At 35.9% G+C, this 22,461-nt stretch overlaps 1 protein-coding gene across 2 annotated transcripts in view; it reads right to left on the minus strand.

The window, feature by feature from the left end:
* Nucleotides 1-9,801, minus strand: part of DSC1 (desmocollin 1) — a 35,386-nt gene extending 25,585 nt beyond the window's left edge. For both annotated transcript variants that reach the window (XM_003914267.5, XM_003914266.5), the window contains exons 1-2: nt 4,229-9,801; nt 1,146-1,230 (exon numbers count right to left, since the gene is read on the minus strand). In XM_003914267.5, the coding sequence (XP_003914316.2) occupies nt 1,146-1,230; nt 4,229-4,291 (148 nt within the window). In that variant the 5' untranslated portion in view covers nt 4,292-9,801. The remainder of the gene's footprint in view (nt 1-1,145; nt 1,231-4,228) is intronic.
* Between the last annotated feature and the right edge of the window lie 12,660 nt (nt 9,802-22,461).

Genomic DNA, 22,461 nt, shown 5'->3' on the forward strand with positions numbered 1-22,461 from the left:
AGGAGAATTGTTTGAACCTGAGAGGTGAAGGTTGTAGTGAGCAGAGATAGCACCACTGCACTTCAGCCCGGGCAACACACAAGACTTTGTCTCAAAATAAATAAATAAATAAATAAATAAGAAGAAAACTAGTCTATTCTTAAGTAATATCTCCCAGTAATGTTGCAAGTAATTCCACCTACTCAGGAGGCTGAGTCAGGAGAATTGCTTGAACCTGAGAGGTGAAGGTTGCAGTGAGCAGAGATAGCACCACTGCACTTCAGCCTGGGCAACAGAGCAAGGCTTTGTCTCAAAATAAATAAATAAATAAGAAGAAAACTAGTCTATTCTTAAGTAATATTTCCCAGTAATATTGCAAGTAATCTTTCTGTAATATCTTTCGAGGTTTAGTAAACCCAATGCATTGTAGTTATTATCAAATTACCTCCTTTACAGATTCATATTTAACACATTTAATGTATTTACTATGTGTCTTTAGAGTGTGGACTGTTTATTAATTTGAAAACTTAAAGCACTGGGCAAAACAACATCTGGCTTGGAAAGGATACCATTTCTGTATTCAGTGTGTAATTTTTTACATGTGAACTCAAAGCCAATGAAAACTCTTGATGAAAAAATCTTTACCTTTGGACTCAGAACAACCAACTGGCTATGGTACTAAGACCCACCAAATCTTTATTTGATTTTCACAAGCTATTCTGTGAAATATGTCACATTTATTCTTGGTGGATACTTGTTCATTGTAATCACCCTCAAGTACAAATTTTATTGGAAGCATTTAAATGTTGAGACATCCATTTCGTGTCTAATCAATTAAAGAATCTTGGCTTTGAAATTTTGGCAGCAGATTAGTTTATACAAATTAGAATATGCTCATGGTTTTGGTGCCTTGCTTTGTTTGATGTAATCCAAGAGAATTCAGCCTTCTGATGTTTGCTAATACTTTGGCAAGAGAAGTATACAACTAACTGAGATATTTTAATTATTCCTAATCATTACCAAAAAACAAGTAGCCTATCTTTTATTGTACATCCAATGTTAACGTCAAGTAGCTACCATGTGGCTTTTAACCCAACCTTTACAAGAGCAGTCTGAAGCTAAATGTGGCAAGTTACAACTACGAAATTGTTAAAAGAGTTTCTCACCTTTGCCTACAAGTGTTTCAGCCTGAAGATGAGAAGGAACTCGAAGATAAATTTTCTGACAAGCATCGCAAAGTAATATTAAAACCTCAAAAAAAAAAAACAAAGAAAAAATATCAGGAATTAAATTTTGATCACAAATTTTCACATTATAACTTTTTCTTATTGATAAAAATATTGTCAGTTTTGGAAACAAACTGATCATTTAATTCTTTAAATTTTTAATACTCACTTTAAAAGGAACAGCAAAGAGAATAGCTTTAGGAATAACACTGGCATTTATTTATCAATGAAAAAATTAAGTGAATAGTAGTTCTTACAACCTAAATCATATTGTGTCAGTGCAAGAAAATATTTCACAAGCCATTGACTTTATATAGCAGTTTTACATCTCTAAGACCATTCATAAATGCCATTCTGATTTTTAGCATGAAGAAAATACTTAACTCTGAAATGCGTAATTACATATATGTCCTAATTCTCTAATCATCATTTTTACTATTTGAAGTTATAGTTAATGAAGTCTAGAAAATAGTTAAGGACTTTTTTAACCTCACAAAAAAACAATGCTCCCCAGAAATCACTGTTCTCAAATCAATTTTCAGACTTGGCCAAAACTTCAAAGTCTAAACGATCTCAAATTACATGACTAATCTAAAAGGAATATATGTCAAAGTATGGAGAGTATCCTTCAAATGGGTAAAGATTTTTAATTAAATTCAAGACCCAGCTATAGTTTTTAAAAACTAGGTAGTTCAAAGACATAGATACTATCTGAAAAACAAAAGAAAAGCTATCATTTCAAAAATGTCTGTAGGTTCAAAATATATTTTGCTTCTTTTTCTCTGCATTTTCTGTTTGTTTCGTTTTATCACAATAACTGCTTTATTATTATTTAAATATAAGATAGAGTAGAGCTAGGTTTTCCGGAAACATGTAGGTTAATTTTATGATCAGCTTTCAGCTTTTCTCTGAATTCTAGAATTACGGGACCCATTATTTGTGAGGAGGAAAGAGAATGGATTAACATTCATATTAAGGATGTGCACTTCTTTTTCAGCTCAACTCAAGTCTATAAGATATATTGTAGCAGTCTAAATAGTTTGTAATTTTACAAATCTATGTTAGGCAGAAATCTGGAATTAAATGGCCACATTTTTATTTAGTTCTAATTTTAAAACCACTTTTTAAAACATGAGACATTCGTATTTATTTCACTTTTTAAGTGTGTTCATCCCTAATGCCAAGGAACATACTAAATAACACTTAAAGAACTTTCTAAGCATAAACCATACTGTTAATAGTTGTCTAAGTATATGATGTGGAAAGAGCATTTTGTAATTAGGACATACACACACACAAACACATACATATGTACACATATATATGCATATACCTGTACATATACCTATACCTATATACATATATGTATGTGTGTATATAGACACATAGTCATATATTGCTTACATCGTCAGAAATGCAACTTTAAGTGATTTCATCATTGTGCAGACATCACAGAGTGTACTTACATACACTTAGAGGATATAGTCTGCTACACATCTAGGTTATGCCTACATGATATACACCATGGTGTATATATGTATATCCCATGGTATGCACCATGGTACAGCCTAGGTGTATAGTATATAGTATAGCTTATTGTTCCTAAGCTACAAACCTGTACAGCATGTTCCTCTACTGAATACTGTAGGCAATTGTAAGTATTTGTGTTACTAAACATTTTTAGACATAGAAAAAGTACATTAAAATACAATATAAAAGATAAAAAGTGGTTCACCTATATAGACTAGCTCCATTATAATCTATGAGACCACTCATATATGTAGTCCATCATTGACTGAAGCATTGTTATGCAGAGCATGACTGTATATGTGTGTGTATATATAGATAGAGGTGCATATATATATATATAAAAAAAATATATGAGACATTCTTATAGGTTATATCCATACTTCCACTCCCGCCCCCATCTTCTTTCCTTCTTGTCCTAGGATTCCATGTTGACGGTCCTCCCTCTGCAGGCAGAGCCACTGAAGGTTTCCATTCATTAAACACTATTCCCATCTTCAGGTTAAATCACTGACTAAGTGGCTTAGTGACACCCTTTTAGTCAGTTTCAGGTCAGAAATAAGTGAGCAGGAGATGAATTTTCCAAAGATATTAGACAGTACAGGGATCAGAAACAAAAGAAATGTGGGTAGAATCCTTTGGAAAATTTTTACCACATTTTACCAAACTTGTACTAACTCAAGATGGTATCTGAGTTATCTTCTCCCTAAGCAGTTACAAGATGAGAAGGTGACCATCAACCCTGCATTGTATATTATTTACATGGAGAACATGTTTGTCCCCATACCTGCCATTTCTAAAAATATAATTTGAAACTAAAATATTTTGCTTAAATGAAGAAAAAGGAAATTCGCACCTCAGAAATGATGGATGGATGTGTGAAATAACCCCCCTCTCTTCCCTCACCACCAAAGAAAAAATAGCACCTTACACAGTTACAAAGCTATTAAAAACCCAAGTGGAAGCCAAGTTAAGGGTATTTTCAATGACAGTCACATTTCTGTTATTTTTCTTAAACTATTCTTTGCTTAAACTGCTTCATGAGTAAAATTCAAAAAGTCCTGGATAATTTGCATATTCACCCAGAATCCTTTCTCCTTTTTTTGTAGCTCAGTAGTACTCAGCATGTTAAATAACAGGAGTTTATGTAATCACTGGTAGCAAAAGCAAACCTCAGAAACTTCTGGGCCAAATACCTAAGGAGTGAATTCGTTTCTCTACTCCTTAGAAAAACACCACAGCAGGATGGAAGAGGGATTTCCTTGAAAAATTTTAACACTCTGGCAGTGGGTGCTTGAGAAATAAGCTGAACACTTTCCATCCTGGATCCCAAGTCTCTCAACTCTTCCCTGAATCTTCCTCAGATCTGTTTTTCTTTTCCCCAGTCCCTCTTCTCTGCCTCCCATCTGCACTCCTAGTCTCTTTCAAGCCCGAACTGCAGAGAGGAAGCAGGTAGTAACATGCCTGAATTCCCTAATCCTTTGGTTGTTACTCACCAGGAGAGAGAAAAGGAGCTGCTTACAGAAGATGCTCCCTGGGGCAGCGGAGGCCACAGCCATCAGAAGCAGTCCCAATGGCCAGGGACGGTGGCCAGATAACAGGGCAGCCTGGGATGCACAGGGCTGCTAAGAAGACGCTGGCACTTGCACAGGGTATTCTGCTGCCACCCTGATGCAGCTGAGCTTGGTTTGGAAGACAGTCAGGAGGCAAGTGATAAAGAGGAGGAGGAGCAACGGGAGAATTTCTTTCCCCCTATTCCCTGGCCAGTCTGCTTCCTTCCAGTTCAATTATGTCTAAATGCAAAGAGGCTTTCCTACAAGTGAGGAGGGTGGGGTACAAAACACCCCAAAACCCAGTCAGTAGCTCCTCCTCACAGCAGCTTTCAAAATTTATCTTGCCACTTAACACATAGGCAGAAGGAGGAGGGAACACCCTTCATCCTCAGCCCTCCTCCCTTTCCCCCAGGTTGATGCTGTGAAGTCCTCCCCAGTTATTACCCACTCCCACAGCCTCCCCTCCTTCTTGGCCTTATTAACCTGTCTTGCCCCAGGGTACAAACATAAATCGTGCACAAACGCCATGCAAGTAAGTGATGCCTCCTCAACTGCCATTGGCAAATCAGAGGACCTAAGCGTGTGTAATCAGACTCATCAGAAGTTATCTCCCATCTAAGCATTCAGGTGCTGTCGGTCCTGTAGAACAGTGCAGTTCTGCTAGAGAGCTGGCATTCCAGTTTAAAGCAGCAACTTCATAAAGGCATCGTATCTACTTCCTGTTATTGACTATTCACTGTGGTTGGCCCTCTAGATGTCACAAGGAACTTATCAGAGTGTAAAGACTTCATAAAAGAAAGAGCATAAAGAAATAGCTAGAATATAATCTTTCTTGTGGCTTTCCTTGTATTGTACATGAGCCATTGCTTTTTACCCTTATATTTTTTCAAGGACAACTACAATCTTTGAGACCCAGTCTCTCTAAAATCACTCCATTCACCCTAATTACTTGTACTTTACACATGGGATATCCTAGCCTAATGGTACAATGAGGCCATCAAGTGTAGGTTTTTTTAAACCCTAATGATTCTTCTAATAAGAGCTTTAGCATCATTATTCCTGTCCCAAATTAGTCAGCTCAGTGATATCAGTTGCACTCAACGGCAGTGATGGAAGTTAGGAGAGGAGGATAAATATTTTCAAACGTTAAGGTAGAGCCCAACACCCATGCTGCTGAGAAGTGAGGAATGAAGGATTTTCTTCAGCTTATTTGACAATGGGAAAAATTTCTTCTTGTGTGTAGAGACAGAAATAAATGTAACTGCTTCATTAGAATTAGAAGCTAGGAAAATTTGGAAAATGAATGACCCACGAGAAAAAAGCTAAAAGATATCTTGTAGTATTTTATTGCTAGTGGTATACCCATTAACAAATATATTTTGTGACTGCATTGGAATTTGATTTCTCAATCAGAAAATACATTCACTTTAATGGAATATTTTTATATCTGGCATTTTGGGAGAAAAGAATGGGAATATAGAAGTAGAAAAATTACTTAGATGTATATGTGTAAAGCCAAGTGTAATTCTGTGCATGTTTTAGCACAATCATCTAAGTATATATTTAGATAGATAGACAGACAGATAAATAGTCACACAGCTTAAATAATTCAAAGACAAATTCTCCAATCCTAGAAAGTAGAAACACATTTTTTCAGCTAATGAAGTTATCATTACCTCTTTCTATAACATGATATTCTCCATTAACTAGGAAAATACAGAAGAGCAAAATTAAATTGGTGTTACTGAACAAAATGGCATATATTGGTTGGATGAAGAGATTCCATACACTGCTAAATTCAAGTGAATCCAGAATACTGTCCACAGTTCTGGGAAATTGATGTTCTGATCCTACTTCTTTTGGCCTACCTTCTACATGCTCTCTTTTCCCATTATCTATCTTTCTCAAAGGTAATAGAAAAACTTGTGTAAAAGCTAACCCCAAATTATTGGTTTGCAAATCTGTTACATTACTATTTCTCCCATATTTTGTACTTGCACACAAAGTTTTCCTAAAAATAAAATATAGGCACTTTATAGGAAAAAATAATTTATTATCACAAATTATTGACTCTTCCTTAAAAGTGAATCTACCTTAAAATTAAATGAAAACAAGATGTATTTCTTCTAATTTTCTGCCATCAGGTTATTCCGTAAAAGCTCTGTCTTAGTCTGTTTTCTGTTGCTATAAAGAAATACCACAGAGTGGGTAATTTATTTAAAAAACAACAACAAAACGAAAACGAAACAAAACAAAAAATAGAAGTTTGTTTAGTTCATGCTTCAGGAGACTGTGAAGTCCAAGAGCATGACATGGGCATCTGATGAGGGTCATCCCATAATGGAAGACAGAAGACAGAAGCCAGGCACAAGACGGACAGGGAAGTGGCCAAACTTACCCAGTTATCAGAAGCCCACTCTCATGATAACTAACCCACTCCTGAGGGTGGAGACTCATGGCATAACTTTTAAAGGTCCCACCTCTTAACACCATTACAATGGCAACCAAATTTCAACATGACTTTTGGCAGGGACATTCAAACCACTGCAAGCTCTATTTTATTTTTATTTCTATCTATATGTTTCTTTGTTTTAATCTATGCCTAAATTAATAAGCTTAAGCAAAAGATTGATAGTGTTGTGTGGTGGTTAAGAACTTGGACTTAGAAGCTTGACTGCCTGAGTTCAAATCCTCGCTTTACTACTTATTAGTAATATAACCCCTAGGCAAGTTAGTTAACTCTTCTGTGCCTCAATCTCTTTATCTATAACATGGGGACAATAATAGTGGCTAATTCATAGGTTGTTATGAAGATTAAATGTGATATTATAAAGAAAATACTTCCAACAGTGTCTGGCTCAGAGCAAGCACTAATATTTTACAACATATAATTGCCTAGTCATGCAATAAAAAGTTGAAGAGACTGAACTTCAAATGAAACAAACACAATGTTATTGCAAATCCAAGGTCTCTTATGTAGAGGCTACCTAAAGATGCATGAATAGGTTTATTCATCGAACAAACAGTTAAGGGGTTACATACTGGGCTCTGACCTTTGCTAGGAGAGAAGCATCATATAGGGAGAAAAAAAGAAGACAGAAATCTTATGATGTTACTATAAAGGCACACTTTATGGTGAAGAACATACAATTATCTTTCCAGTTCAAAAGATAGGATAAAAAGAGTCACTGTAGCAAATATTAAATATATTAGCCACTTAAAGAGAAATTAAGAACAATGATTAAATGTTGAGAAACCCCTATAGAATAAAATATCTTATTTTAAATACATAAATATTGCATAATCTGTTTTCTACCACACATTTATGGTCATACAGAGAAAGATTTACATATAAAGATCCTCATGACTCTTGTATTTCTTTAGTTTTTTTTTTAACCTTAAGGCACATCAAGGAAAAACACCTTTTTATAAATTTAAATAATATATTTTATGGAAATACAGTGACAAATTTCATTAGAGATGTTTATGTATGACCAACTTACAGAAAGCATTCATTATGAATAAATTCAGGGCCTCAAAAAAGCCATTTACAGATAGAACCATTATCTCTGTAAGATGACCTAATTTATTCTAAAAGATTCCTAGGCTGGTAGGAATGCTGTACACATTGATGAAGCCATTACAAGGTACTTTGGGTTATGTATGAATGACTAAATATGTAGTTTAGTAAATATAATAAACTATAGGTGTAAAAAGAGAGTTTGTGAGTTTAGTATGGGCGAAGTGTATGAACAAAGAAAAAGAAGCATTAGCTATTAAAAAAAATAAATAAAAATTAAAAAGCTTGGCTCCCATGAGTTCAATGCACTGCAGTGGAAACTCCTTCAATCTCACTAGACTCACAGTCTTTTACCTGGGTAAAGGACTATTAAACATTAGAAGTAACTTGTGTGCACTAATAGTTACTAACAATGATTTCTCAAGGCTGTTTGCGTAGAATAGTGATTAATTTTATATAAAATAATCACTCCCCATTATTATCGAAACTGTTGACAAACCTATGAAAAGAAATGTTAGCACACATCTCTGGGTAGTTCAGAACTCTTTCTATTCAGCCCACACACCTAACTCAAACTGGCTTAAGAGAAAACAAAACAAAATTGTTGAGCACAAAAGGATTTGCTAGGTCATGTAACTGGAAGGCTGGGGATAACCTAACTAAGATTTAAGCATAAATTCTCTCCATCTCTTAGTTCTGCCTTTTTTTGTGTTGGTTTCATTATTTCAGTTTTCCCAGTGTGGAGGCGAAGATGACCACCAGAATCTCCAGGATTTCAACAGTGACTAGTTTAGCAAGTCATTGTTGAAAGAACATGCCTTGTTCCCAATAGTTTGAACAAAACACAGTCCTTCTGGCCTGCATCTTATACATAAACCTAAAGTCAAGTGGTGGGCCTGACCACATGGACAAAAAAATGTTGGAGAAGTGATTGCCCAAAAATGACACTAGGCTAGACAGAAAAAAAGGATAAACAGTAACTAGACAGGCAAATCAACAGATGTCCACTAAACTTACTGTTTCTAATTGTTATTTCAATAATACTAGTTAGTTATTCATCATTTATTAACACCTTCTGTATGCTGAGTACTACCAGTGGGGCTGACGATACAAAGCTGAAGAAGACATGATATCTGCCCTCATGGAGCTTACACTTTACTATATGTTTTGAAAATTACAGTAGTTTCTAAGATGGTCAGGATGAAAATCCTGGTGAAATGAATATAACAAATACATTAGATTTTTATTTATTTATTGCTCTTTTCTCCAATTATTATATCCTTTGGTGGCCTTCAAAGCTACACGTTTGAAAGGAAATTTTTAATGTGGATAGAATCTTACTATCAATTACTTACATATTAAGAATCATATTATTAAATGTTCATTTTAAGCATGGTAATATACACTCACTAAAGATAATCTTTTTATATACATGTTTCCAGTCCAGTTTCTGTGTGTAGAATTTTTAACATTGTTATACTTGTACTGTGAACATAAGTTTGTAGCATGCTTTCTCCTAGTTAAAACATAAAATCTGTCCCACGTCATGACAATTCTATATAGCTACCATGTTAATGACTGTAATAAATTCCTTCAAATAACTATATCACAACTGATTTAACCAGTTCCTAATATTGATCATTTAAATTGTTTTCAATTTTTCATTATTATAAAAACCACCCTAATATGTAAAGCTTTTTTCTGAACTCAGGATTATTTCTTGAGATGTAGACTCACAAACAGAAGTTCTAGGTCAAAATATAAGGAATATAATGGTTTTTGGTATATAAAGCTAACTTGCATCACCAAAGCAGAGTACCAATATACCTTCTTACTGTCAATGAATACAACAGTAAATATCAGAGTAAGAATTGAATATAATCATTTCATTCTTTAAAATCTTGCTGTGTCGATGAAAAAGAAATTATAGACATGATTTGCATTTTAATTATTTGCCTATTCATAATGTTGAGTACTTTTTCATGACTTCCAAGCAGTTGCATTTTCTCTTATGATGCATATGCTTTTTTTTTTTTTTTTTTGAGACAGAGTTTCACTCTTTGGGCCAGGCTGGAGCGAAGTGGCAGGATCTTGGCTCACTGCAACCTCTGACCCCACTCCCACCCGGGTTCAAGCGATTCTCCTTCCTCAGCCTCCCCAGCAGCTGGGATTACAGACTTCCGCCACCACACCCAGCTAATTTTTGTATTTTTAGTAGAGACAGAGTTTCACCATGTTGGCCAGGCTGGTCTCAAGCTCCTGACCTCAGGTGATCCAGGCTTCAGCCTCCCAAAGTGCTAGGATTGCAGGTGTGAGCCACAGCACCTGGCCTATATGCACTTTTAATATCTCAGCAGGTATTTGGAACTATGAGAAAATTATCCCATTTAAAATAAACCAAAGAAGTTAACAAGTAAATCTCTCTCTTAAATGGGGTTTTCTTTGAGATGAGAAAGTTGTTACTCCTTTTAATACCTAGCCTTTTATTGTGTTTGTGATTGAATCTGATGACAGTGAAATCGAACTTTTGTTTTACAAGTTGGTTGAAAACCTAATCTTCCCCGAGAAACTATTGGCATTTTTAGAACTAACAACCACAAAACTCACCCAGAGCATTATAAATTGATTTGTTGGCTAGATTGAAACACAGGTGGTGTTACTTCTATAGCAAATGTGATGCATACTCGAAGAAACCATTTCTATTTCTTTGCTATTGAACTAAATATAAAACCCATTCCTCAAGGTTTCTGCACCTTGTTTTGGATGTAACAGAAATGAATGTCTATTGATTGGTTTCTGAATAGTGTTTCATAAAATGCCCTTAAGAATTTATCTTACCTAAGGTTAATCGAACAAACAAACAAACCATAAACTCAATGGCTCAGATGCTCCTTTGTGGGTCCAAGGGTGAAGATGAAGGATTAAATTGCTGGTCTTTCCAATGGTCACTATAAACTGCTGCTATTTCTATGTGCTGAAAAATTAGAAAGATGAAAATGGAAGACTGAAACTGTTTTATGTGGTCAAATATAACACTTTCTCCTCTAGGGATGTGGATAGAGAAGATGACAGATTGTACTATCTTTTGGTAAAAGTTTGCTTTTCCCCAGAGTAATTTGAACTAGAATATTTCTGAGAATTATTTCCTGTACCTTGGAGATGTTTGTGACTGCCTGCAAGCTTGTCTTTCTCCTAAGACAAATCCAAGGTCTCAGGTACTGAGTTTTACCTCAGTTTAACTTAAGCTACTATGTTGAATCTCTTGCTATTTAGCGACTATTCTGAAAGGTACGTTACAGTACTTTTTGTCAAAGCTCTGGTGGTGCTATCTTAGATGAAATAATTTAATTTTTAAAGAATGTATTGTTATACCACTGTATCCTATAGATTTTTCTAGTGGAAGGGAAGGAGGGTGGAGATTAGGTTGTCCTCATTATTTGTGATTAGGAGATAAAGTTTTCCTAGTGAGGCAGAAGCATGTACAGATTCACACCATGAACAACTGAAGACAGGATAATGGCCAAAGCTAGAAAGTAGAGAGGCTGGGCGTGGTGGCTCATGCCTGTAATCCCAACACTTTGGGAGGCCAGGGTGGGCGGATCACTAGAATTCAGGAGTTTGACACCAGTCTGGACAACATAGGGAAACCCTGTCTCTACCAAAAAAATACAAATATTAGCCGGCCATGATGGTGCATGCCTGTAATCCCGGCTACCCAAGAGACTGAGATAAGAGGATGGATTGGGAGCTGTGGCTCCAGCCAGTTGTCCTGGTGCGCAAAGAGGAGAGGCTATGTGTTCGAGGCCAACCTGGGCAAAATTGAAAAACAAATAAATAAATAATTGCCGGGCGCAGTGGCTCACGCCTGTAATCCCAGCACTTTGGGAGGCCAAGGCGGGCAGATCACAAGTTCAGGAGATCGAGACCATCCTGCCTAATACGGTGAAACCCCATCTCTACTAAAAATACAAAAAATTAGCCAGGCGTGGTGGTGGGCACCTGTAGTCCCAGCTACCCAGGAGGCTGAGGCAGGAGAATCGCTTAAACCCAGGAGACGGAGGTTGCAGTGAGCCGAGATCGCGCCACTGCACTCCAGCCTGGAGACAGAGCGGAAAAAAAAAAAAAAAAAGAGGATCGATTGAGCCCAGGAGGTCAAGGCTGCAGTGAGCAGTGATTATGCCCTCCACTCCAGCCTGGGCGATGGAACGAGACCCTGTGTTAAAAGAAAAAGGAAAGTAGAAAGGATCTATAAGGTGTTTCTTATGACGTTTTATTTTATTTTATTGTGCTTGGACTTGGAAGTAATTTTCATGTAAATTTCAGTGTTTGTTTTGTTTTTAGTTTTCCCTATGTTGCAAAAAAAAAAAGAAAGTATTTGTATGTGTAAGTGTACAGAGAGAGAGAGAGGAGACCACCAACCCAAGGCTAGTGAGACAATTACAGGAGGAAGGAACCAAGTCACAGAAAAGAGGTGTCTACAACTTACATTGGTTCTTGAGTAGCCTAGAAAGCACTCTATTTACTAGGCTGTACTAGAAAATGGAGATATATGATATAATCTGAAGGAATAGTTGGGTCGTACCACTAAAAACAAATAAAATGTAAAGCATTTTATAATAATATTTTTTAAGATAAATAGTTGTATACATGTCACTGAACAAATAGAACAGTTACATTACAGCACTGAAGATTATTTAATGTTGTGACACAAAATTAGAGAATGTAGTGATAATAAACTAGTTAATGGAAAACACCCGAGGTTATACATTTTAAATAATATGCTTGATTAAAATATAACCAATGAATAAAAGAGAAGAAAAGACTGCGGCGAGAAAAAGAGAGAGAAGGCGTGAAAAAAAATGGAGCAGATGAAGGAGGATGGAAGAAGAATGAATTAATTCAACTGGTTTTACCGAGTGGTTATTATGTGTTATGCACTACATCAGGATCTGCTCAAATCAAGGTGAAAAGTGACATTATCACAGTAAGTTCAGGGTATGATGGCAGCGAATTGGGGTGACAAACAACTCAGAGGAGACAGGGCAGGGAGATCTTTCCAGAAATTTGATATATGAAGTGATGTGCAGCAATTTGTCAAGCAAGAAGGAAGGAGAAAAAGGCATCCCATGTTGACAGAGCGACAAATACTGCACAAAGAAGGCAGAGAGCAAGATTTACATGATTAAAGCAGCTCTGTGTGGCTAGAAAAAGGGAAACACAATTAAAATGATGTTAGTCTTAGAGCTGATTAAGTAAAACACCATAAATCAACTTCAAATCATCTGTCTGAACTATGAAACTTAACAGGTGTCTTGACTTACATGAGAAAGCCTAAATAAACACAAAATTTCCTTTAATTAGAAGTACCAGAAACTGTGTTAAATTGATTTTCTAGGTCCCTGAAGCAAAAGACCCTGAAGAATGGTGTTTCTAAGGTTATTAGTTATTTCGGTTTTACTGTTTTTTTTTTTTTTTTCAAATTTCAAAATTTGAAATAAATTTAATCTTAAAAATAATAAAATAATATACTATAGTTTCATATGTACATCTCATTTAGTCCTCCATTTTCCAAATGAGAAAACTCAGAAAGGAAAAGAATTTGCCCCAGGTCACACCATTAATCTTGCATAGAGCCCGGATTTAGGTCTTTGCTGGCAAATCTGTGGATGTGGGTTACTGGTTTGAGTGGATAATTAGAGAAAAATAAAAAAATCAAAGCTATAAGATAAGAGTTATCAGAATTGGATGCTGGGGCATCTGTGAATTTCAGTTAAAAGAAATGGCAAACCCTGGGAAAATCTTTAATACTGTCAGTTGTACCATACAACAAATAGACAAAACACACATTAAAAAGAAATATTTTCTCAGGTATTCATATTTCTATTTCATTAATAAAGTATATAAGAACTTTTAATTTTCAGTTATAGTGTATAATGGATACAATGGATATAGGATGGAAAAAGAAAGAGAAGATAGTAGCCCATGAATATTTTTAGATTAAACTACATTAAGATTACACTTATCCACTTTACATTTGTGTTAACTGTGGTTTTGTTTATGTAAATGGAGTAGGAGCAATTAACATTAAACAAAAGAAACTACACCCTTTAAAGCATACTCCCTTTATGAAATGGCCTCAATTAGCCACTGGGCTTAAATTATTATTGCGTTATACTGCTTCTGCAATCACCTGGTAACAGACAATACCCTTACAGTCGGATAATTCAAAGAAAATGAGTTTAGAAAATGCTGAGTTTAGGAACTTCCTAATTTCACTCTTAGAGTTTGGATTCAGATTGAGATGGGCTCAATATTTTGCCAGACCTCCAGATAGTGCTGCTCCAGAATAAGTTCACTATTTATTAGTAAGTGGCTTTTATGTGTCTACTACACTGCTGACAGTATGAGAAAAGCAAAATGAATAGGGGAAATCAATTGTGCCCTAAAAATGCATCACATCACATCAAGGGTACATGCTATCAAGGGTACATTACACTTGTTTTGAAACATGTTAAGAAGAAGAAACGCATTCAAAGGAAAGTAACTAGAAAGAAATATTTAAATGCATTATTAAAAAAAGAGTCAGGATTAGGGGGATGAAATTACTTGACTGAATTCACATGGCTTGTAAGTAGACAGGCCAAGACTCAAATCCAATTGTTCTGAATTCAAATTTATTATTTCTTTTTCCACTTCATTGGATATAATGTGTATATACATATATACGTGTGTATATATACACATATATGTACATATATGTATATACATATATATAATGTTTCTTATTCTTGTAGAATAATTAAAACAAAGTAAACTTATTAAGCCTAAGAAGTAAAAACTCTGTCTGCAGAAAGTTTGGAGATCTAAGTAAAAACTCCCTATAGTAAAAATGAAAGAATATAGTGAAGAAGGAAAATAAGGAAAAAGAATCCCATGAGTTATTGTCACAAAATATGTTATTTTGTTGTTGTTGTTGATGATGATGATGTTTTATTCACTTTTGCTTGTTTTGTTTGCTTGTTAAATGTGAAAAGTCTACTATGTCTTGAGCAGCAACTAGATATTTACCTTCTTAATACAGGTTGCAAAAAGAAATGTGCATTTCTAGAACCTCATGCTGATTTGTGAAGTACAAACATAACAGCTACTATAAATTAGAATGCTGCATATAATCTTCATTGTGCTTTTTTTTTAACTTTTTATTTTTTTTAACATGGGGTCTTGTTCTGCTGCCTAGGCTGGAGTACAGTGGTGCAATTTAGTTCACTGCAGCCTCAGACTCCTGGGATTAAGCAATCCTCCCACTGTAGCCTCCCAAGTAGTTGAAGTTCCAAGTAGGGACTGCAGGCATGCACCACCAGCCCAGGTAGGTTTATTTATTTATTTATTTATTTATTTACTTATTTATTTATTTATTTACTGTAGACACCGTGTTACATGTAATACATAATCTATGAATATATAGGAGTTCCTTCCTCCCTATCCCACCCATTAGTTAGAGTTAGGGTTAGGGTTGGAAAGGGAGGGAGGAACTCCGTCTATATTTTGATCCCTTGTTGGACGATACCTGTGTAAAAAGAAGTAGTTTTGTGTGGAGTCTGATTGGGTGACCTCACTTGAACAGGTCAAGCAAAATGGAACACTCTTTCCACCCCCATTAACTCCCACATGAGGATGAGGATGAGGTGTTTTGGCAGCAGAGACTTGAAGGAAACCAGAAAATATGCTTGATTATCTGGCATTCTGCACCCAGTAGTGTCAGACTCTAAGAATGTCCGTTATGAATCCCAAATTCATTTGAATAGAAGATGGTAATTTCGAATTTAGTGAGGAAGGAAGCATCTAATTATAAAGAAAGAGCTGCTTCCCCAAAGAAAGATGTCATTTGAAAAGGACTTTTTAGTGTTTACAGTGATTAAATATACACAGGTATTTTACCACTACTTAGTTTATTGTTTTTATATTTTGTGTATGTATTTTACACACACATACACACATGTATGTGTATATATAAAAGTATACATATAATCTCAAATTGGTTCTTAAATGCTGTGAAAGGGGTTAATGGAAAAACCAAATACATAAACAATATAAACAATCACAGACAGGAAACGTAAATGTTACTTTTTTTACAGTAAAAGTAAATGTTAAAAGGACATTTTTTTCAGCAACAGGTAGCACTAAGGTGAGTTTGAGGAAATTTTGTCACAAAACACGAAACAGACCGGTCTAGCTTGTCTTGCATTTTCAGTATGTGTCCCGAACTAGTGTTTCCTAACGTTGGCCAATTATCAGAATACTGCCTAGGTCAGGGGTTCTCAGGCTTGGCTGCACATTTTAATTGGATGTAGAGTTTTGTTTTGGTTTTTTTTTTTTTAAATATTCATGTCTGGGCCCCACCCTAGACCAATTAAGCCAGAAACTTTGGGATTGGAGCTTAGGTACATGTGTTTTAAAAATGATTACAGGTGATTTTAATGTGCCACCAAGATTGAGATCTACTGGTTTAGATCAATAATGTGCTAAAATAATACCACTGTGAAACAGGAACCAATAAAATCATAATGAGTGCATCTTCAATTTGTTAATTACTATAGAAATTTACAAGAAAAAGTAGAATATTTGAGACATTTCTAGATGTTTTCATGACTACAAATGGGTAAATCTATTCCTTCTGCTTGCCATTTCATGTATTTATTTTGGAATAGGTAGAGAAGGAGAAGGAATGGAAGAAACAAAGTGAAAGAAATCCCAAGGATATTCTGAGTATTTAAAATTTCCAAAGGCATTTCACCTATTCCCCTGACAATTAAACTTGAGCTTATTCTATGTGTATAAATATGTACTTGTTATTTAAGACTTTCCTTAAAACCTTTTTATTGATACATACTGTATATGTTTATGAAGTATATGTGATATTTTGATACCTGCATACAAGGTTTAATGACCAAATCAGAGTATCCATTACCTCAAACATTTATTATTTCTTTGTGTTGAGAATATTCCAAATCTTCTCTTTAACAACTTCTTTATTTTCATTATCCAGTCTTTATAGAGAAAATGTAGTTCTTACATTTGAATAAATTAATAGTGATGGATAAATAAAAGATGACTAGCATTATGATTGTCTGAAAAATATTATGTTTTAAATGTTATATTTTGTTTTCTGTTTAGATTAAGTGTAAATACCATTATTATTTATTCAAGAAAATATGTAATTAATATAACTATCAAGAACAATTTACAAAGTTGGCATATTTATCTTTATTTTTTTTCTTGTTTTGAACAGACAGGTGAAATGCTTTGCTTTGTACTTACTGAATTAGAAAGATTTATTTTGCTTTCACCTACTCTGTGGTATATTCTAATTTATAGGCCCCAAGAAAGAAAGTATATCCATTTTGTTTGAAGTTTTTTGTTTGTTTTTAGGATGCATTAAGAAGTTACAGGCAAATTGTGTGTGTTCATTTCATTTAATACCATATTATGGGTATTTACGAGTTTATGTTTATATTCGTTTGCTAGGTCTCCCAGATAAAATACCACAAACTGGGCCACTTAAACAACAAAAAATTTATTGTCTCACAAATCTGGAGGCCAGAAAATCAGGGTGTGGATACTCTTCATCTATAAGTCAAAGCCCTTCAAAGCCCTTCTGAGGGCTATGAGGGAAAGATCTGTTCCAGGCATCTCTCTTTGACTTGTAGATGGCCATCTTCTCACCATGTCTCATCATATCTTCTTCACTCTGTGTGTCTCTACCTCTGTGTCCAAATTTCCCCTTTATATAAGGACATTAGTCCTATGAGATTGGGGCCCACCATTAAAGACTCCATCTTAACTAATTACTTCTACAATAACCTTGTTTCCAAAAGAGGTCATATTTTGAGATCTTCAGGATTAGGGCTTCAACATACAAACTTGGTGGGGCATGCAATTCAACTCATAACACTGTTGAAGTCATCTACTCAACTCTTTCTATCCAACTCAAAAAGACAATAATAAGCCCCTGTATGTTCTTGCTGTATGGGTTACATCTGCTTAGGCACTGTCTGTTTAAGTAAACCTTTCCTGATTCTGTCACTCCTACCCAAATTGGGATTAGGTGCTCTTCTTATATAAAGCCTCTCCACTCCACTTGGTTATCTCCAGTTGACTTCCAAGTTTTCTTTCCTAGACCGTAAGCTCTTTGTGTTCAAAGAGTGTATTTCCTAGTGGCTGGAATTATGCCTCCCACACACAAGAAACCAAATAAATATTTGAAAATAAAAAATAATAGGATTAGTTATTGAGAGGTATTTGTCCACACCAGACTAGACATTTTGGTAGTCATTCTTGCCAACCAAAGAATGACTGGGCCACTTCGAGTCTCTCTGTCTGGAATGCTCTCTCCCCAGCTAGCATGTGATGAGCTCATTCTCATCTGCCACAAATCAGCCTCAACCTTGTCTCTTCAAAGAGGTTCTCCCGGCCACCCAATTTAAAGTAGTCCCCATGGTTCCCATCATTTTTTCTGCCAGTCCCTTTTTTTCTTCTTAAAAGTTATTAGAAGTTAATACTTTATTTTTGGTTTTTTGTCTCTTTGTCCATCTTCCCCATTGGAATGGACCCTTCATTAGTACAGTGCCATATCTGTTTTAATACATTGTATCTCTAGAATCCAGCAGCACTCAGCAGACAGATTTTGTTTCTTTTGTTGCTGTTGTGGTTTCACTGCAAATAATAATAATAATAATAATAGATTATTTCTCTTCTTTTCTTTTTAGGAAAGATTAATAAACTTTTGCATTCTGAGTTTGGAAGTTCTTGCCCAAGAATCTGTTACAGAATTTTTTTTCAGAATAAAGAGAAATAAACATCAAGAGAGGAAAAATGATGAGAAGGGGACATTGCCAAGCTCCTGGAATAATGCTCCCACGTGGCATAATGACTAAAGTCAAACAGACCTGAGTTTAAATGCTGAGTCAGCCTGATATGGTTTGGCTGTGTCTCCACCCAAATCACATCTTGAATTGTAACTCCCACAATTCTCACGTGTTGTGGAAGGAACCTGGTGGGAGACAATTGAATTATGGGGGCAGGTCTTTTCTGTGCTGTTCTTGTGATAGTGAATGAATCTCACAAGATCTGATGGTTTTAAAAAATGGGAGTTGCCCTGCACAAGCTGTCTCTTTGCTTTCTACCATCCATGTAAGACTTGACTTGCTCCTCCTTGCCTCCACCATGATTGTGAGGCCTCCTCAGCCATGCGGAACTATAAGTCCATTAAACCTCTTTTTCTTCCCAGTCTCAGGTATGTCTTTCTCAGCAGCGTGAAAACGGGCTAATACACTTCCTCTTACCATTATGTATTTTGAGAATATTTTAAAAATTTCTCAGGCCCAGCAGAATGGTTCAGTCCTATAATCCCAGTACTTTGGGAGGCTGAGGCAGAGTTGAAGCCCAGGAATTTGAGACTAGCCTGGGCAACAAAGTGAGACCCTGGTGTGCGCCTATAGTACCAACTATTTGGGAGGTGGAGGCAAGAGGATCGTCTGAGCCCAGGAGTTGAAAGCTGCAGTGAGCTGGGAATACACCACTGCACTCCAGCCTGGGTGACAGAGCAAGACTCCACTTCTTAAAAAAAAAAAAAAAAAAAAACCAACTTATCTGTCTTCTCTGCAAATCAGTTATGTAATCTGTGAAATTTGCTGTCAATCCTGTTAAATACAAAAATACATTTTTGTTCAAAGTAGATACATGGATAATATTTTGTAAACTTGAAAATATTTGAAATTGAATTGCTATTGACTTCATACAAGGTAGACAATTTTTAGGGTATGCTTGGAACATAGATCTTATTGAATTTTTCCCTCAAAATCATTTTGTTTTAGTTTGTTTTATTATTTCTTTTTTTCCTGAACTCTTTTATGATTTTTTTCATCCTGGAGTAGAAAAATTTTGCCAGTATGTCTCTACATCTGTTTATTTTGTATTTATTTTGCTTGGAAGAGAGGCAGCTTCATCAATCTTTATCAATTGTAACTTTTGCAGCTGGGTTCTTTTTCACTTTTTAAATTTAATTTTTACCTATGTAAAAGTAGTGTATAAATATCAAATACACTGATTTAAAAAAATACACTGATTTAAAAATGTCTCTCTGCTCCCAAATCCCAGTTCTCTCACCTTAGAAGCAACTACATTCAACTCCTTTCACTATTTCTTCTGCTATTTGCCACCATATTACTAAATAATGTGTTGTAAATAAATTGTTATTTTCTAAATTTAAACAATTATTTATTGACTTTGGACTATAGAAAATATGTAGCTCTCTTACAACTCCTTCCCCAACCCAATCAATAGTTATCTCTCACCCAACTTTCTTCACAAATTTTTGGTCAAATCAATATTTGCTTTCTCCATTATCATGGCTATCAATTAGGTCAGATATATCAAGCAATTGCTCAATTTCATTTATATATTGCAGACATTTATTTATTTATTTATTTGTTGAGCTGGAGTTTCGCTCGTCATCCAGGCTGGAGTACAATGGTGCAATCTCGGCTCTCTGCAACCTCTGTCTCCCAAGTTAAAGCAACTCGCCTGCCGCAGCCCCTCGAGTAGCTGGGATTACAGGTGCCTGCCACCACACCCAGCTAATTTGTGTGTGTGTGTGTGTATTTTTTGTAGAGACAGGGTTTCACCATGTTGGCCAAGCTGGTCTCGAACTCCTGACCTCAAGTGATCCACCCGCCTCATCTTCCCACAGCAGGCATTCTTTCTGAGTATCTCCTCCCTCCTCCCCAAGCTGGACTTGTGGAGCTCTAGACCTTCAGCACACCTGATATCCTAAGACTTCTCTTTAACCTTATCTTGGGAATTTCCTTTGTCACTTTTGTTTGTCTCTCTTTTTGTTTTATTTTTTTCTGTAACCTCTGATGCCCTGGTAGCAATGACCATACCTAGAACCCAGATCTGCTTTTCTAAATAAAATTCTTCATAAAAGATTCCAAAAATCCTTGGGAAATGATTCATTATATGTCTGGTACAGGAAAAAATACATGATAAGCCTAAATCATGTCATCATATAAGAGGAGAAAGCAGAGACATATGAATCTGAGGAGCATTTGGGTAGGAGTAAAGGAATAATGTCTCCCAAAGGAAGAATGAGCTTCAAGAATCCTATAGTCACTTGGCTTTCTGGATCAGACAAGAGGAATGAACATCAGTTCACATGACAGAAAAGAAACCTACTGAAATAATCCTAGGCATATCACAGAATCAACAGAAAACTGATGAACCAGGCACCTAACACTGAGAGGAGCCAGGGAGACATGGTAGTAAGAAAGCACAGTGAAGAGACTGTCACAGGATCCCTCTATCTAGGATGTGACCATTGGCCACACCACTACAGACACTTCGCATCACCTCTTGTAGGTCTTTGAAGCCCAGGCCTGGTACAACCTTGAATATCATCTCACCTGACCCTCAGCCTTTGTTTCCCTGTTCAAGTGATATGGTTTGGATGTTTTGTCCCCTCTAAATCTCATGTTGAAATGTGATTTCCAATTTTGGAAGTGGACCTAGTGCAAGGTGTTTGGTTCATGGGAGTGTGGATTCCTCATGAATGGTTTGGTGTCCTCGTGGTAATAAGTGAGTTCTCATTCTATGAGTTCACATGAGATCTGGTTGTTTAAAAGAGTATAACCCCTCCCGCTATCTTCCCCTCTTGCTCCTTCTCTCTTAATTCCTCTTTCACTATGAGGTACACCAGCTCCCTGCTTTTGCCTTCTGCCTTGATTGGAAGCTTCCTGGTACCTGCGGATGTTGGTACCATGGTTTTCATACAGCCTGCAGAACTGTGAGCCCAAATAAACCTATTTCTTTTATAAATTACCCAGACTCAGGCATTCCTTTAGAGCAATGCAAATGAACTAATACATTAAGTATCAAATCTAACAGAAATTATACAGTTTAACACAGTGATGCAAATTAATGGCGACCATGTACAAAAAGAAAAGATTTTTAAAATTTTTCTAATTTTCGGCTATAGTTTTCAGTTTTATTTATTGATGTATTTTAACTTTTCTTTTAGATTCAAGGGGTCCATGTGCAGGTTTGTTACCTGGGTATATTGCATGATGCTGAGGTCTGAGGTACAAATATTCCCATCTCCCAGATTCTGAGTATGGCACCCAATAGTTAGTTTTTCAACCCTTGCCCCTCTTCCTTCCTACCCCTCTAGTAGTTCTCAGTTTCTGTTGTTGCCATCTTTATGTCCACGAGTACCCAAAGTTTAGCTCCCACTTATATGTGGGAACATGTAGTTTTTGGTGTATTTGGTTTTCTGTTCCTGCATTCATTCACTTAGGATAATGGCTTCCAGCTGCATCCTTGTTGCTCCAAAGAACATGATTCCATTCTTTTTTGTGGCTGCATAGTATTCCATGGTGTATATGTACCATATTTGCTTTATCTAATCCACCTTTGATGAGCACCTAGGTTAATTTCATATATTTGCTATTATGAATAATGCTGCAGTGAACATGTGAGTACATATGTCTTTTTGGTAAATTTTTTTTTTCCTTTGGATGTATACCCAGTAATGTGATTATTGGGACAAATGGTAGTTGTGAAGCTCTTGCTTTTGCTCAACTTCCCACTATGCATCTTCATG

This window comes from Papio anubis, chromosome 19, assembly GCF_008728515.1.
Source record: "Papio anubis isolate 15944 chromosome 19, Panubis1.0, whole genome shotgun sequence".
NCBI classification, from domain to species: Eukaryota; Metazoa; Chordata; class Mammalia; order Primates; family Cercopithecidae; genus Papio; species Papio anubis.